The following is an 18,883-nucleotide window of genomic DNA, read 5'->3' on the forward strand; positions in this document are numbered from 1 at the left end:
TAAACCCATTCCTCCCACACTAATCTTTGAGCCACGCATTTACCTTCTTAATCTTATTGACCCTGTGCCAATTAGCTCATGGCTCAGGTAGTAATCCAGAGATTACTATCTTTTTGGTTCTGCTTTTTAATTTAGCTCCTAGCTGTTCATACACCCTTAGCAGAACCTTTGTTCCTGTTCTATCTATGTCGTTGGTACCTATGTGGACCATGACAACTGGGTCTTTAACCTTCCACTCCAAGTTCCTCTGCAGCCCAGATGAGATATCCTGAACCCGAGCATCAGGCAGGCAACACAACCTTCGGGGTTCTTGATCCTGGTCACAGAGAACAGTGTCAATGCCCCTAACTATACTAACCCCAATTACGACTACATTTCTTTTTTCTACCCCCACTTGAACGCCTCCCTGTACCATGGTGCCGTGATTAGTTTGCTCATCCTCCCTGCAGTACCTGTTCCCAACCATACAGGGAGCAAGAATCTCGAACCTGTTGGACACGTTCAGGGACTGAGGCTCCTACACCCCTACCTCCTGGATCCCTCTACCTGCCTCACTCGCAACCACACCCTCCTGTCCCTGTCCACTGGCCGAATTCAAGGTATTTAATCTAAGGCCTCCTGGAACACAGTGTCCAGGGATTTCTCCCCCTCACTGATGTGTCGCAGCGTCAGAAGGTCAGAATCCAGCTCATCCACTCTGAGCCGGAGTTCCTCAAGCAACCAACACTTACTACAGACATGCTCACTGGGAACCATAATGGGGTCCACCAACTCCCACATCATACACGAACAACACATCACCTGACCCTCCATCTCTATTTTAATTAGTTTTAAGTCTGGGTTTAAATTTTTTTAAATTTAAATTTTAAAAAAAATTATACATCTCCTTATTACCTCAGTCTCAACGCAATGTCTAACCAGTAATTTAAATGGGTTTTCAAATATAGTACAGCTCCCTGTTAGTCAATCAAATCACAACCCTCCTGTGGTGTCACTTTTAAGTTTTGTAGTCCGAACTCAGTTTCAGAGAATCAAGAGTAACACTTACCGACCACTCAGAACTCTCCTTGTAACCTCTGCTGCCTGTTTCAGCTAACTCCCTGTTTTCACTCAACTCCAAAAGCACTCCTCACAGCCTTCCCTGCAAATCACTCCTGGATGTTATTCTATCATTGCAAATATCTACTTAATCATTCATATTTTTTGGAATATAAATTTTAGTTTAGGAATTAAAGTTTTAACTAGAAAAATGGGGACATTTGAATGAGCAACAAGTAAAAGCATCTTTAATGTAAATGAAACCCAAACTTGAGTTTGTTTATTGCACTTAAAGGTAGCCTGTGTTTATCTTGCAAGGTCAGAATTGATAGTGGAAAACCTTGACAATGAATGATCATCTCCAAGCTTGTAATGGGGCCAGGGAGTCTGGAGAGAAGACAATTATATCCATTAGAAATATAAATTATTCGTATGGGTTGTAGAATAAAAGAGTTGCGTTGAAGGTAAAACAAATCATTTGCATATCTATTTGAACCATCCTAAAGCATTCCTTATAGCCATAGAGGTAGCGATTTCAGGTGAAGCCTTGGTGAGAAGATCTCTTTGTTTTGCTGACAGAAGCAAGCAGTTTGGTTTGGGAACAGAGGCAGTTGCAGATTTCGCTTTGTGTAGACTGCAACTCACAGAGTTGAAAAAGTTTATTTATTTGTCACAAGTAGGCTTACATTAACACTGCATTGAAGTTACTGTGAAAATCCCCTAGTTGCCACATTCCGGCGCCTGTTTGCGTACACTGAGGGAGAATTTAGCATGGCCAATGCACCTAACCAGCACATTTTTTTGGACTGTGAGAGGAAACCGGAGCACCCAGAGGAAACCCACACAAACACGGGGAGAATGTGCAGATTCTGCACAGATAGTACCCAAACCGGGAATCGAACCCGGGTCCCTGGTACTATGAGGCTGCAGTGCTAACCACGTTTTTTACACAGAGAGTGGTGGGGGCCTGGAATGCGCTGCCAAGTAGGGTGGTGGAGGCAGACACGCTGGCATCGTTTAAGACTTACTTGGATAGTCACATGAGCAGTCTGGGAATGGAGGGATACAAACGAATGGTCTAGTTGGACCAAGGAGCGGCACAGGCTTGGAGGGCCGAAGGGCCTGCTTCCTGTGCTGTAGTGTTCTTTGTTCTTTGTTCACTATGCCACCGTAGTTCTGTCAGCTGGGTGTATGGATTTCTTCTGTTGACATTAATGGTCCCTGACAGGATCGTAATGTAAACTCGCTGAACCCCTTGATCAGATTCCAGGTGTGTTATTCTATATATAAAACCCCAAACTCCTTGATTAGATTACAGTCTGTAACTCACTCCCCGAGTATCTGTTATTCTATATATAATTTCCTGAATCCCTTATTAGATTTTAGCCTTCAACTTACTCCAGGGTATCTGTTATTCTATATATAATACCCCAAACTCCTTGATTAGATTTCGGCCTATAACTCACTCCCTGGGTATCTGTTATTCTATATATATAAATCCCTGAATCCCACATTAGATTTCAGCCTGTAACGCTCTCCCGGGTATGTTATTCTTTTTATAAACCCCTGAATCCCTCATTAGATTCCAGCCTGTAACTTACTCCTGGGTATCTGTTATTCTATATATAAACTGCCCGAACCCCTCGATTACATCCCAACCTTTAAGACTCATTACATTTATAGCAGACATTCCAGCATATTTACCATTTTACAGGGAGTCGAAGATCAAATTAGAGTTGCTGGCGCCATCCCTTGTTTAAAAAGGTTCAAGGTCCCTGATTCAGTACAATACTTTGTAACTGCCAAAGTTATTACCTATAACTTGGCCATTCATGCTTTGCTCCTGTTGTATGTCTTCTGGTGTTATTGCCTTTATCAATTAAATATGTACTAACCACAGTGCAGTAATGTAATGACAAATGTGTTGAATTATTTCACCCTGCACATCAGAAAAACACCTGGATCATTTCTCCACCCTAGAGATCTACTAGGAGTCGGTATCTTTTAATTTTGATCCTCAAGCAAGTCTAATAACACACTCGAAATGACTCAGATTGAGTTAGGTGTGCACAAACATTTAAACATGACACAAGAAAAGGCCATTCAGCCCATCCGTTCCACTCCTTCCGCACAGCCTAACTCTGTACAGACTAAGAGTAGGACTCGGGACTTTCCCCCTCTGTATTACAGCTTTCATATTCCTTTGCTTTTCCCCCACAGCTCTGTGTTGGGCAGTAGTCTGGCACTCATGACCCAACTTAAGTCCATCCTCTGGCATGGCCCATAGCTGTCCTAAATTGACAATTGGGATACAATGTATGTCTGACTTTCATTCCCCTTGATTTTGGAAATTAAAATCGGGTGGATTCCAAAATGAATGGTTGCCTACATTATCAGTTTTCTACCCAGCTTGACAAGTTGAATTTTTGAAAAAAATCGTTGATGGGATAGGGGCATCACTGGCTGGCCAGCATTTATTGCCCATCTGTAGTTGCCCAAGAGCAGTCGAGACTCAACCATATTGCTGTGGCTCTGGAGTACCATGTAGGCTGGACCAGGTAAGATTTCCTTCCCTAAAAGGACATTAGTGACCTAGGTGGGTTTTTCCAACAATGGTTTCATGGTCATCAGTAGATTCTTAATTCCAGATTTTGTTTACTGAATTCAAGTTCCACCATCTGCCGTGGCAGGATTTGAACCCGGGTCCCGAGGACATTAGTTAGCTGAGTTTCTGGATTAATAGCCGAGTGATAATACCACTTGGCCATCGCCCCATGACCTTTTAAAAACATGCCCAGAAATCGTTGCTGCTGATAAAAGCAAGCTCACTTGTAAAATATTCATGTAAAGTTGTCCCTGTTGCTGTTTCAATGACAGCTCAAGGCAGTTTATTAGAATCAGGTGAGTACCTACACTAAAGTAAAAAGCAAAGGAATGTCAAACAAATGTGTTAAGTGAGACCCTGCTAATATCACCAGCAGCAACTTCCAGGGTGTGAAATTATGACAATATTCAAGAGTGAAACTGATCATACAAATCACATTTGAACCTGTAAGTACCTGGATTCTTCGTTAACAATACAGACTCGGTAGTTCTGAAAATGTTGATGCAAGTGTGGAATTCTCACAGGTCAGGAATGTGAATATGGGCAAAGCTCAACCATAAAATAAAATAACTATGGGCCACGATCAACTTTCTGCATAGAGTCATACAGTGCAGAAAAGGCCCTACAGCCCATTGAGTCCGTACCAGCAACCACCACCACTAAAGACGTGCTAATTTCCTGTACTTGTCCCACATCCTTGAATGCTATGATATTTCAAGTGCTCATCCAATTTTTTTTAAGGTTGTAAGGTTTCTGGCCTCCACTATATTCCCAGGTAGTGCATTTCAGATTCCCACTACCCTGAGCATAGTTTTGTTCAAACAAGAAATATGAAACAGATTATTCCCTCACCAATTTCTCAGGTGATGTCAATATTTCCCCATTACATTTGTCACTTAGTGGATAGTTTAAACATCCTCACCTGTTCAGGAGCTGTGATCTGGGAGAAAAGAGTGATTGCTGGAAGAAAGTGGAGATAGGGCCAGTGTCTATTCATCCATTCCATGCTATTAAACCCTACTCCCTGCTGTATCCGCTCACTTCACCTCAGGAACAACAGTCAGAGGAAACAGTGGTGCTGATTCATGAATACAGGGAGGGGAAATGACCCCAGTAAAGGGGTGGGACAGTCAGAGTACCACCTTAAAGCATGACCAGAACCTAAGCTGGCATGTCAGAAGAACTGGATGTGTGTTGTATTTTGTTCACACCTTTATTGGCCCTGTGCCAGCCCCACAAGCACACTGCAGATTCACTACACTGGATTCTCAGCTCTGCATCAGTGAAACCTAATATCCAATAAATGAGGAGGTCAACCTGTCAAGTACACCAGGGTGATTTGCAGTATTCATTAAAGAGGCACATGTAAGTTATCACCTAGGCTTATTCAAAGCTTCCCCCGGCTAGGATCAGGCCAGAGAATTGAGTCCACTGCTTTCACATTTCACATGGCTTTTTTTTTAAAAAGTGGGGGGAGTGATGTAACAGAAAGTATACATGGAGGATTTTTTTCTTTCTTGGGAGGTGATGTTGTCGTGGTATTATCACCAGACTAGTAATCCAGAGACTCGACAAGATCTGGGGACCCTGGGTTCAAATTCCACCATGGTAATGTTGAAATTTGAACGCAATAAAAAATCTGGACTAAAAGTCTAATGAATCAATTGTCATAAAAACTCACCTGGTTCACTAATGCCCTTTAGGGAAGGAAACCTGCCACCCTTACCCTACATGTGACTCCAGATCCATAGCAATGTGGTTGACTCTTAAATGCCCTCTGAAATGGAGGAGGGCAACTAGGGATGGCAATAAATGCTGGCCCAACTAGCAATGCCCAAATCCTGTGAATGATTAAAAAAATGATTATTACTGGATTAGGGAACATTTATTGTCCAACCTTAACTGCCATTGAGAAAGTGATGGCAATCTATTTTCTTGAACCACTGCAGTCCATGTGAGGATTTTGACCCATTGATAGTGAAGGGGCCATGACATATCTCCAAGTCAGAAATTTTGTGACTCAAAGTTGCAGGTGGTGCCCATATGTCCGCTGCCCCTTGTTCTTCTATGTGGTGAACGTCACGGCTTTGGAAGATTTGTCAAAGGAACTGTGGTGAGTTGCTGCAGTGCATCTTGTAAATGCACTGCAGCAACTCACCACTTTGTGTAACTGCCACTTTTTACCAGTGCTGGACGGAATGAATGAGTTGATCGAGTAGATTGCATTTTCTAGAATCGTGTCGTTAGGGCTCCACTTATTCAGGTTAGTGGAGAGTATTACATCACACTCCTGACTCGTGGGTTTGGAGTTATTGGCCACAGAATTCACAGCCTTTGATCTGTTCTTATAGCTATGGTATTTATCTGGCTGGTCTTGTTAAGAGTCTGGTCAATGGTAATCCCCCAGGGTGTTGATGGTGGGGAATTCAGTGGCGATCATGATACTGAGTCTCAAAGAGAGTTGGTTAGATTCTTTTTTGTTAGAAATGGTCATTGACCCCTTGTGTGGCACAAATGTTACTGCTATTTATCAGCACAAGCCTGAGCGTAGTCCAGTTTTAATGAAGTAGTCTGGCCCCCATGCTGCATCTCAACAGTTGCAAATGATACTGAACACTGCACAATCACAGCTAACATTCCCACTTCTGACCTTATGTTGGAGGGAAGGTTATGATGAAATAGTTGAAGATGGTTGGACATAGGAATATCTACAATTGCCAGGGGTCAACATGTTTGTTCTCCATCAAATACAATAGTGCTACTGCTGATAGTCCACAACACCTCATGGATGCTCAGCTTAGAGCTGCAAGATCTGTTCTGAGTCTATCCTATTGTGTTGTGTGGCACGGTCACCATGTTAAATGAAGGGCATCTTTAGTGCAAAGGCAGGACATCTTCACCACAAATACTGTCCAATGGTTACTCCTATCAATATTGTAATGGACAGATGCATCCTCAGATTAGTAGGGATGAGGTCAAGTAGGTTTGACACAAAAACTATTAGGACAGGTGAACAAAAGCTTGGTTAAAGGGTAGGTTTTAAGGAGTGCCTGGTGGAAACAGATAGGGAGGGGAAAAGATTTAAGTTGGAAATTCTAAGGCATCAGGCCAAAACAGCTGAAGGTATGGTTGGTTGTGGTACAGTCATTAACATTGGGGGCCTGAATTGGAAGGGCTCAAAAGTAGTTCAGGAAGAGGTTATTGAGATAAGGAGGGGTGAGAGCATGGAGGGATTTTTAATAAGTAACTGTGAAACAGGCAACGTTATTTAGTAAAACAGGTGACAGTTATATTGTTCCTTTAATTTAGACTCTATTTTATGACAGTACACGGGAGATGTTTGAAACTAACAATTAAGACACTACATCATCATTTCACTCACCTCTATCACCAGCTTCAACTGTCCGAAGGAATGTTGCTGAATTCCATCTACGAATCAGTATGATTGTCATCACCAGAAATCCAGTCAGCAAACCAAAACAGCTGCATTGAGTGATCCTGAGACCAGTTCACCAAAATATTAAGAGGAAAGTAAACAGCATCTCACAACACCAGGTTAAAGTCTAACAGGTTTATTTGGTAGCACAAGCTTTCGGAGTGTCGCTCCTTCTTCAGGTGAGTAGGAGTTCTGTTCACAAACAGGGCATATATAGACACAAACTCAAGTTACAAGATAATGGTTGGAATGCGAGTCTTTACAGGTAATCAAGTCTTAAAGGTACAGACAATGTGAGTGGAAAGAGGATTAAGCACAGGTTAAAGAAGTGTGTATTGTTCATTGTACCGCAAGCCCACAGATAACCTCACGATGCTCCACTTCTCCAGCTTCCACTCTAAACACGTTAAAGAAGCCATCCCCTATGGACAAGCCCTCCGTATACACAGGATCTGCTCAGATGAGGAGGATCGCAACAGACACCTACAGACGCTGAAAGATGCCCTCATAAGAACAGGATATGGCGCTCGACTCATCGATCGACGGTTCTGACGTGCCACAGTGAAAAATCGCACCGACCTCCTCAGAAGACAAACATGGGACAGAGTACCCTTCATCGTCCAGTACTTCCCCAGAGCGGAGAAGCTACGACATCATCTCTGGAGCCTTCAACATGTCATCGATGAAGACGAACATCTCGCCAAGGCCATCCCCACACCCCCACTTCTTGCCTTCAAACAACTACACAACCTCAAACAGACCATTGTCTGCAGCAAACTACCCAGCCTTCAGGAGAACAGTGACCACGATACCACACAACCCTGTCACAGCAACCTCTGCAAGACGTGCCAGATCATCGACATGGATACCATCATCTCACATGAGAACACCATCCATCAGGTACACGGTACATACTCTTGCGACTCGACCAATGTTGTCTACCTGATATGCTGCAGGAAAGGATGTCTCAAGGCATGACACATTGGGGAGACTATGCAGATGCTACGACAACAGATGAAAGAACACCGCTCGACAATCACCAGGCAGGAGTGTTCTCATCCTGTTGGGGAACACTTCAGCAGTCATTGGCATTCAGCCTCTGATCTTTGGGTAAGCATTCTCCAAGGCGGCCTTCACAACACACAACGCAGAATCGCTGAGCAGAAACTGATAGCCAAGTTCCGCACACGAGGACGGCCTCAACTGGGATCTTGGGTTCATGTCACACTATCTGTAACCCCCATGACTTGCCTAGGCTTGCAAAATCTACACACCTCTTTAATCTATGCTTAACCCTGTCTCCACTCACATTGTCTGTACCTTTAAGACTTGATTACCTGTAATGACTCACATTCCAGCCGTTATCTTGTAAATTGAGTTTGTGTCTATATATGTCCTGTTTGTGAACACAACTCCTCACTCACCTGAAGAAGGAGTGACACTCCGAAAGCTTGTGCTACCAAATAAACCTGTTGGACTTTAACCTGGTGTTGTGAGACTTCTTACTGTGCTTACCCCAGTCCAACGCCGGCACCTCCACATCATAGAATGACTGAGACATGACTAGAGCTGATGGGTCATAATTATAAAGGGAAATTTGAGAAGCTGGGTTTATTTTCCAGTAAAGATGGAAGTCGGGAATAATTCAGGTTTTCAGGATTGAAAAATAGCAAAAGACTGTCTCCACTGGTTGGCAAGACAGTAATGAGAAGGCACAAGTTTAAGATAATCTCAAAACAAATTAAATGGGAGGCATGCAGAATGCTCTGTCATAAATTGTGTGGAAGCAGTGTCCAGAAATTAGTTTCAAAAAAAGGAAGTTGTTTCAAAGAGAGCAAGAATTAGTAAAAGAAGTTTGGGATCAAACAGGGAAGTGGAGTTTGGTAATGGCTTCTTTATATGTTGCAGTATGTCTAATATCTTAGCATGATAATAGGCTCTATGTCCGGTAAGGCTCACAAAGCCAACCAGAGATGCAAAACACGTTACTTCACTGGACTTACTATATCAGATTTCTCATTTATTCTGATGTTGAGTCTTTATTATTTGTACTACTCCATTTTGTCTTAATTACTTACCAGTGGCTCTGGTTTAATATCACTAACAAACTTTCTGATAATGCTTTTGATATCCTTGTCTAAGCAAGTTTTAATATATGTGAATTGATTTCACACGATCCAATTTGCAGGCCAAGGGATGTTAATTCATGTACATCTTCTCCCTGTTTTTGAGGCGGTTTCCTCTCTAGCATTTTGCCCTAATCCACATCCTTGCCCCATTGTTACCAAAGTGATTAATATCTGATGTGAAGGCCTTTCAAATTTTATATCATTGTTACAACTGTAATTGATTAGTTCAGTATGTCCACTGCTAACTGAATCAATACACTACCGGTTTTAAAACATCACTTGAAGCTTTGCTAATTTCCAGCCATGTCCTTTTAGGTAGGCACATTATCTAAGCTTAGTTAAACCACTGCTTCCTTCCAGTGGCCTGTAGAGGGAGTTACACGTAGATTTCTTAGTTCTGTCTATTTGCATTCCAATTAGGATAAAAAGCACATGGATGCCTGGAAATGACTGCAGACTTTAAAGTCCCAGTTTAGCCTGCATTAGTTAGCAGCAGTCTGGAAAACAAACATGTATGAAAACCAGTGTACCGAGCTCTTTCACTACACCTCATGCATGCCATGGCAGTTTTTATTGTTTTAACTTTATCTTCACTTGTACAGAATTAGTTGGTGTCAGAGGGCAGTTACACTTGATATCAAGTCACAGAAGGAGGATGCACTTCACTCAGACATTTCCTAGAGGACAGTGAAGGCAGGACAGACTCCTGGGTCTGGGTGTCACCAAGCAGGGCTCCGAAAGCTAATGCCATTTGCTATCAAATAAACCTGTTGGACTTTAACCTGGCGTTGTTAAAACTCTTACTGTGTTCACCAAGTCACCCAAAATCTTCAGTTGTGCTATTTGGAAGTTGGGTGGCACAGACTGCAGGTATGCTCCAAGATTGTAGAACAGTGCTGCAAGAAGTTCCACGTTTTGCAGAGTGGGCAAGGTAACACATAACACACTTCTCCCCTTTCTTTCCCGACACTTGAGGCACAAGCCCATTCTTCATTCTTGTAAAACAACACAATTAGCTTTCACCATGTTCTCTAATTAGGGGCATTTTAAAACACCATCTTTCACTCTCACCTCAGTTCCCATAACACCAATTATTACATAAACTTAAAAACTCTGTCCTCTACTTAGAGCCACATCACCTATTTAAGTTCTCCTGTGTACTTGACACATACTCATGCTAGCCTTACCCTCATTAACTACATTATTGCAGGAGAAATAATGCACAATGCCTACAACATATAGTGTACCAGAGAGGGTTTTCCCAACCCAATTACTTTAACCCTTCAAAATAGCCTTGTATCATAGAATCCCTACAGTACAGAAAGAGGCCATTCGGCCCATCGAGTCTGCACCGACCACAATCCCACCCAGGCCCTACCCCCATATCCCTACATATTTTACCCACTAATCCCTCTAACCTACACATCTCAGGACACTAAGGGGCAATTTTAGCATGGCCAATCAACCTAACCCGCACATCTTTGGAATGTGGGAGGAAACCGGAGCACCCGGAGGAAACCCACGCAGACACGAGGAGAATGTGCAAACTCCACACAGACGGTAACCTAAGCCGGGAATCGAACCCAGGTCCCTGGAGCTGTGAAGCAGCAGTGCTAACCACTGTGCTACCGTGCCGCCCCTTGTAGCTTGTAGGAAAGCATTGGACTCTTACTGCGGAAAACGGAATGGTTACTGATAGAGCACCTACACAGTCACCATGCATCCACAACCTTCCAACCCTCTGTCTCCTTAATTCCAAAGATTAGTGTTCACTTATTCTTGGCTTATATCTTTCTTAGATGTAAATCCATTACAGCAATTGGTGGAGGAGGAGGAAGCGAATGAAATTGACAAAAACAAAACAAAGGTGCTTGGTAGTTGAAGCTGGATGATGCTACTGCCTCTCCGCACAGTTGCCTGCAGAAATCCATAAATAAAGCCCTTCAGACTCATGTGAGGGACGCCTCCGCTGATCCTGTCTGTGTAACATACTCCAGTTACAGGAATGGTGCAGGAAAACCCTTGAGCTGCTTTGCTACAGACTCCCCATATATATATATGCAATTGAGTTCAGCAGGAACTCAGTGAGCAGGGGTTAGTTAAAGTGTCCAAGAAAGTTTCGAACTGTCCGATCCGAATTTCTTTCACTGTTATTACACAGTAAATGTCCTGGAAATGAGGTGAGCTAACACAGCACAGAGCAGATCAAAAGCAGGAATCTTCCTCCTGGGTGTGGTTCACTAACACCGTACATTTAACATTCAGCCACTTTACATGCATATTAGTGGCAGATTTCTGAAATTCCACTTCAACTAACTGGTCAAAGTAGAGAGAATAATTCTGCCAATGGTGTATGCAATCCTGAAACTGAAGATTATCCAAAGATTCACTCTTGCATGAAAGAAAAACAAAGAGCACACTAGGAATATTTTTTTAAATTTATATTTATTATCCTCACTTTTTTGCCTTTATTGGCTGCTCCAATATCACCATTGGCCCCAGCCTCTGGTCAAGGTGGCTGATGGTTGCAGGATCTGGAGATGGTGAGCTGGCGTAGTAGATACTGGATATTCTGGTGGGTGATGCCTACAAATTTCTTCCATGGACAGAAAATTCCCGAAGGCATGTTGTCAAATTTTTAAATGAATGTCATTTGGTGATCCTCCCTGTGGGCTTGTAAAGTCAGAAAACTCCTCCCACTCACTGAGCTTCTCTACTGATTGCAATCTGACAGTGACCAGTGCAGAGCACTCGCCACAGACCGGCAGTCCATTACTGACCCAGTGTGGTAGGGTGAATAGCAGGCTGCTGCATTAATGCCACTCAAGCTAGTTGGACTGGGTGGTTAGTTTGTTGGAACCATTCACTTCTCTACAGTGCAATCAGCAGTGGCCCAAACCCAAACAACAGAGATCCAATTTAAGCATTTGCCTCCTAATGAATGCCAGATCATTGACAGTGCAAAAAAAAAAGACAATGAGCAAAGGAGTAAACTTGAGCGTGCAGTAATGAACACTGATAAGAGCGGTACAGGGCAGTTGAGGTAACACAGGGAATAAATAGTGCATGTAATGAGATAGCTGTCAGCTGAATGAGCAACATGGAATTTGTTTATAAATGTTTTGCTGCCATCATCAAATCTACTGCTAACTGCACCTTTAAAGATGCTGAAACTTAAACTGGAGCACCAGAATCAGCTGGAGCACATTGGAACTTACTATGGCACTGTGCTGAATGTGGAGGCAGGGTGGAAGGCTGCAGCATGGGGAATGGGGCTCCAACTAACATTACGCTTGAACTTTTAAAAAATTACTCCATTTAACAAAGTGTTGATAGCACAATTTTCAGAGTGTTATCAGAAATGAAAATTGAAACTTAGAAAATAAATCAGACTACATGGGTCAAAAGTCGTGCTAATCACTATGGATTAACATTTTTTTCGCTCCATGTCATAAATAATGGAGAAATAGAAAAGGAAACCATATGCAGCAGGCATTTCATCTATACTGTTGTAAAGTGTCACTCAGCTAACTAAAGCATATTAACAGGTCTCAATTTAAGCAACAATCATGAGTATAAATTCCTCAACATCTCACTTTTCAATTTGAAATTTTTAAAAATCCTACAATAATAGCCACCAGAACAGAGATCCTGGTGTGAGGCATGTGGGATTATCTTCAGGTGGTGTGCAACCACAGCTTGCTGGAGATTAAGACTGTTCAAAGAAGCATCAAATGAAAGACATTTATCATCCTAGAGAACACTTTTATAATGCACGTTCTTGTTTTCAATTGTAATATTTTCAATTAAAATAGAAAGATGACCCATATCCAGCAGCATGTATGAAGTTCGAGAACTACTAAGCGAGACAGCAACTCCTGCCTGTTCAGAACCCTCAAAGATCGAAATTGAAGGTCACTCAAGAAGTTGACACAGCAGCAAGAAAGCCACCTAAAGAGAGAAAGCAAATGATTATGTTACTGTGACTGACTTCCTTTGTCATTACACAATCACAATAAGAGACCTGGTCAAAGATCCAAATAGCTCCTTACATTTAGATCTAACCTCTGAAATGGTCAGATCCAAATGCTTGTATATTTATCACAAGCAGTCGTACTTACAAACCCCCTCCACTGCCCTCCCATTGAATCACTGAGGAAAGGCACTTCCTTCTGTCATGTTAACCCATAAAGACCTGTGTCTAACAGGTCTGGCAACACTCTCTGCTCATTCAGTTATTTTAGCTAATTGTGTCAGCGTGGCTCTAACTTCTGAATCAGAGGGTTTTGGATCCAAGCCCTACTTCAGTGACTTGAGCACAAAATATAGGCTGACACTCCAATACAGAACTGATTGGGAGTGCTGCACTATTAGAAATGCTGCCTTTTTGAGTCTGAAATTGAGGCCCCATTTACCTTCTCAGAAGAATGCAAAAGATCCTGTGACACTTTCTGAAGACAAAATAGGAAGTTCTCCCAGTGTTCTCAACAAATGTCACCAAGGCAGATAATATGGTCATTATCTCATTGCTTATTGTGGGCCCTTGCTGCCACAAATACTGAAATGTTGTCATTATTATGTTCTGAGATGTTGAAAGGTACTCTATAAATACAAGTCTTTTCTTTTCAACTTAGTACATCAATGACTGTGAGGTACAACAGCCCCAGCCCCAAGAAATAACCCAGAAATGTTAAAAGTACACAGTAGTTAGAAAGGTGAATTCTCTGCCAATGTTATTAAATCTATTCATTCTTTCACAAAAAAATGAGATGTGAGCAGAAGAAAGACTGGCTTAAAGGCCCGTTTCTGTGCTGAAACTTTCAATGATTCAATTGAGTTTAGGCCAAATGCAAGTTGGTGTTAGAAGAAATGCACTGTACAATTCAGCCAGTCCAGGTCTTCTGCTAATTTGCTGGGAGACAACTTGTGAACTTCCTCCAGAAAATATTAGATTCCGAGTAACGAGAAAAGTCAAACTGAATGAAGTCGCCGTAGACCTTGATGCTCTCCGCTTTGAGTGGGGAGAGCTGACTGGTGGAGATTTAACCTGAAGATCACCACACCTTCAGGCGAGGGGCAAGGTTGAGAAGGCAGGCCTTCATGATTAACCTCAGCCAGTACAGGAATTGAAACCGTGCTGTTGGCATCGCACTGCATCACTAACCAGCTGTCCAGCCAACTGAGCTAAATCGATCCCCAATGGTCAAACTGAATACGCTGCATTTGACTCCTTGTTTGGAAATGGAACTTACCCCAGACTGAGCCAATCTAGTCAGAAGAATACGGGTGTTTATACTGCAGCATATCATCCCTGTAAGAAACCGAGCACATATATATTTATAGCATTTTAACAAAGAGGAACAAAATTCTATACTGGATAACCACATCAAGAATCTACCTCTGCCTTAATCTTCAACTCCTTTTTTGGTCCACTGAACATTTCATGCATTCTTTTTTGGTTAGAGATGGAGATTTTCACAGATATTCAAAAAGAAAATAAATAAAAACATTCCATTCAGCTGGCAAGGTTGAAAAAAAAGCAGATTATCTACTGAAGACTCGGCGTTGACAACATCCAAATGACCTCAGAAGGGGAAATCCAGGAAAGCAAGAAAATAGCATATTTGGATTTAACTTCTGAAAGGAGACTTAATGGAAATGAAAGTAGCTTTATACACTACATACAATGAATTATGGGCGGCACAGTGGTTAGCACTGCTGCCTCAAAGCACCAGGGACCCAGGTTCAATTCCTGGCTTGGGTCTCTGTCTGTGCGGAGTTTGCACATTCTCTCCGTGTCTGTGTGGATTTCCTCCGGTTTCCTCCCACAGTCCGAAAGACGAGCTGGTTGGGTGCATTGGCCATGCTAAATTTTCCCTTAGTGTACCCAATCAGGCGCTGGAAGTGTGGCGACTGGGAGATTTTCACAGTAACTTCATTGCAGTGTTGATGTAAACCTACTTGTAATACCAATAAACAAACTAAAATTAAATTATAAGTGGGCCGTTTATAAATAGGATTTCACAAGGGGCATTCAATGGGATGGAATGACTGAGTAACGCTTTCAGGGCATGCTGCACACAGGAAATGGATCATGGGAAATTGCAGGTGCACAGCCATGATGCACCAAGTAACTGGATTTTTGCTACAATAAGCAGAAGAAATCAAAACTGTGACTACAAATAAAAATTTTGCCCATTCCCACTGCCTCGTAGTGAAGCAGTCTGCCATTTTGAAGAGCTCCATTTATAATATATCAAAAACTGTAGGAGGATAAGGAGGCAAAATGCTAGTGCCTTTGAGATGTAATCCTTTACCTAGGCGGAGTTTCAAGCTGTGGAGCAGGTGGTGCCCGTCTGACTCGGATAAATTCTGAACGCTCCCTGTTGTGATCTAGTGTCTCTTGCACAGCTTGCTCTGGTAAGACAAAATAAAGCAACATCTGTTATTAGGTCTCCCAAATAGATTCACATGTTCTAAACTATTGTAATGAGGGATAAGATTTCATGCTATATTCTTATGAAATATATATTTATAAGCATGGCTAATTCCTAAACTTTAAAAAAAATGGACAATGACTTTTTGAAATGACTGAAGCCATGTCTGGCTGTGGACTTTCAAACAACAGGAGCTAATTTGACAATATCAAAGAAATGTCTACCTTGTTATCTCTGAAGAGACTATAATGACCTCTGAAGGCTGTAGAGACCAAATTCAAAGGGCCATCTACATCCCTTAAGCCAGGCCTGGCCACTGGAGTCTACTAGTCTGCTAGGACAAAGGACCTTGCAAAACTCCCTTTCAAATTCTTAATGGTTCTAACATTAACAATCTTAGGAACCCAAACAAAGAAATCCTTTGTCAAAACCGAAAGTGGAGAGGCAGGAACCATGTGACATGACATCCCTAGTGGGAGAACCAGTTATGTTGAGCGGAATTCTCCCATCCTGCTCCTGGGTTTGGTGGCAAATGGAAGTTGAGAATCCAGCAGGAGCCAAAATGTCAGAACCCTTTCGGTATAAAAAGTTTGAAATTTTCCCAACAGTGGGTCAATTCTCCCGATGCAATTATTTGCATCTTATGGATATTCATTAAAACAGCTGATTGCCAAAATCTCACCAGGCTTTCCAATTTCACCTGCAGGAAATCAAAACGGTTTGAAAAGAGTGACAAGCACAAGGTGCAACTCAGTTCACTCGGGACTTGTGAGGTGAGAGTAACAGAGTGCTGAGTTGCTCCTGTGGCGCTGAACGCTACTGTGCTGAGCAGAGTGGTTCGTGCTCTCCAGCTCCATGTTAAGCTGTAGGCCTCATGGACCCTTCACTGCGATGTGCGGCGGGAGGTGGAGTGCAATCGCAGGCGCAGGTGCAAGGAGGTGGCTATAGATAATGAACAATGGAAAGCAGAGGGGAGGGAAGCTGAATCCCTATAAACCGGAATTAAATGCTCACAAACAAAGCAGTTAAAAGGATACCACATAACTTATTAGAAGGGGGAACTCTTGATGGGGTGGATAAAAGTCCACATGGGGCTTGAGCTGGTGATGGGTTCGAGGGGAGGGTGTGAATCTCCACCACAACAGCCGGATCCAAGACTGCTGCAGGGGCAGGGATGTTTGCTAGGGGATAAAGGCTACCCACTTAAACAATTGCTGATGAGTCCAGTGTGTCACCTTCAGACTCATGCCAAGAAAAGGTCCAACGCTGCTTACAGCTCCACATACTCCCTCATAGGGCAAACCATAGGACTTCTGAAGATATGATTCAGATGCCTGGACCACTCAGGTGGCTCTCTGCAATATGCACCAGTGATGGTTTCCACATGATCAGTTTGCTGTGCCATTCACAATCTTGCTATTTAAAGAGGTGAGCCTCCCTAGTAGGACCAGGGATGAAGTGAGAGCAACATGACATAGAAACAGAGAAGAAAGGAGCAGGAGGAGGCCATTTGGCCCTTCGAGCCTGCTCTGCCATTTATCACGATCATGGCTGATTGTCCAACTCAGCCTAATTCTGCTTTCTCCCATAACCTTCAATCTCAAGTGCGATATCTAACCGCCTCTTGAATACATTCAATGTTTTGGCATCAACTATTTACTGTGGTAACGAATTCCACAGGTTCGCTCCTCTGGGTGAAAAAAATGTCTCCCCATCTCCGCCCTAAATTGTCTATTCCCAATCCTCAGACGGTGACCCCTGGTTCTGGACTCGCCCACCAATCGGGAACATCCTCCCTGCATCTACCTTGTATAGTTCTGTTAGAATTTTATAAAAGTCTCCTAGAGCCCCCCTCATTTGTCTGAATTCCAGTGAAAAAAATCCTAACCTAGTCAATCTCTCCTCATACATCAGTCCCACCATCCCTGGAATCAGTCTGGTAAATCTTTGTTGCACTCCCTCGAGAGCAAGAACATCCTTCCTCAGAAAAGGAGACCAAAACTGCACTCAATATTCCAGGTCTGGCCTCACCAAGGCCTTCTACAATTGCAACAACACATCCCTGAGAGATAGGATGGTGGTGTGAAAGTGTCCATGACAAAACATGTGTCTTGCACTAATGAATGTGTGGGATTTGTAAAGAGAATTATGAGTACATGATGCTATGTTGGGAGTTTGATAGTGGAGGGCGCTTGAGAGAGGACTTACCCTAGCAGAACGGATGAGATCATTCATCTGTTCCCTGCACTGTGTAATGCTTCTGGCATGCTTGCCAGTCTAACTGACCTCCTGAGAAACAGCCTCCCAGGCTGGAGAGGAGCGGTTAGTGTGCTTTCTGGAGCCTTCTTTGGGTGATGGATATGCCTCTGCATCCAGACTCTTGGAATCACGGCCTCGAAGGCATGGCAGTCAAGTCGGATTACAGATCTCTTCTTGAGGCTGTTAGCCTTTTACTTCTGGGTTCTGGACATTCAACACGGTCCCATGAAAAATGGTGGGCTGGAGAGACTGATATGAGTGTGTTGGACTAACATTTACATGTGGTTCCTGGATCTTTGAACCCACTAGTTGATGGCGGCCGGATGAATCAACTCCTGACCTGCCAGATGATTGAGAGAGATAGTTGCTTGTGCATAATTAATGAGGTTGTAAGTGCAGAATCAGGCACTAGTTCACACCATTCCAGCCAGCAGGAATGACACTGCCAGAGCCGCCCGCCACCACACTTGGGGGAGAAAAAAAAAGGAGAATTCCACCCATCGTCTTACTCTACTTCAAATCAGTCTGCCATATTTCCATCTAACAAGCAGTAGCACAGAAAAGGGCCCTGTCCAGGTCTGAACGCCTGGCCCCATCTACACATTTTCTACTGGAACTTCTATACCGTTGCCTACAAGGCTAATTTGTCTCTGCTTGCCTATATCATGGAAGTCATCTCCATTAAAAAGTGAATATCCAACATCAGTTCAGCCTGTCGACCTTTGTGGAGGCTTTACACCACTGGACTTTGATTTTGGACTCGTGAAACAATAATGCTTTACTTTGTGGTCTCTGCCTTGTAAATCTTTCTATCTCTATCGCCCATTTTTATTGTACGAGTGAAAAAGGGGGCAACATTGCTACCCTTCTCCTACATTGAGTATTTGCAATTAAACTAACCCTCAGAGTTTACCCTATCATGAGTTTGCTGTGGGGTTATTAACAGAAATTGATCACACCAAAACCGAGGACTCGGGAA

At 42.9% G+C, this 18,883-nt stretch overlaps 1 protein-coding gene across 2 annotated transcripts in view; it reads right to left on the minus strand.

Moving 5' to 3' along the window:
- Positions 1-11,634: 11,634 nt before the first annotated feature.
- LOC144510715 (uncharacterized) overlaps positions 11,635-18,883 on the minus strand; it is a 51,114-nt gene continuing 43,865 nt past the window's right edge. For both annotated transcript variants that reach the window (XM_078240458.1, XM_078240457.1), the window contains 3 exons: positions 15,526-15,625; positions 14,461-14,519; positions 11,635-13,159 (listed from right to left, as the gene is read on the minus strand). In XM_078240458.1, coding sequence (XP_078096584.1) covers positions 14,477-14,519; positions 15,526-15,625 — 143 coding nt within the window. In that variant the 3' untranslated portion in view covers positions 11,635-13,159; positions 14,461-14,476. The remainder of the gene's footprint in view (positions 13,160-14,460; positions 14,520-15,525; positions 15,626-18,883) is intronic.

Source organism: Mustelus asterias, chromosome 23 (genome assembly GCF_964213995.1).
Source record: "Mustelus asterias chromosome 23, sMusAst1.hap1.1, whole genome shotgun sequence".
In the NCBI taxonomy this organism is placed as follows: domain Eukaryota; kingdom Metazoa; phylum Chordata; class Chondrichthyes; order Carcharhiniformes; family Triakidae; genus Mustelus; species Mustelus asterias.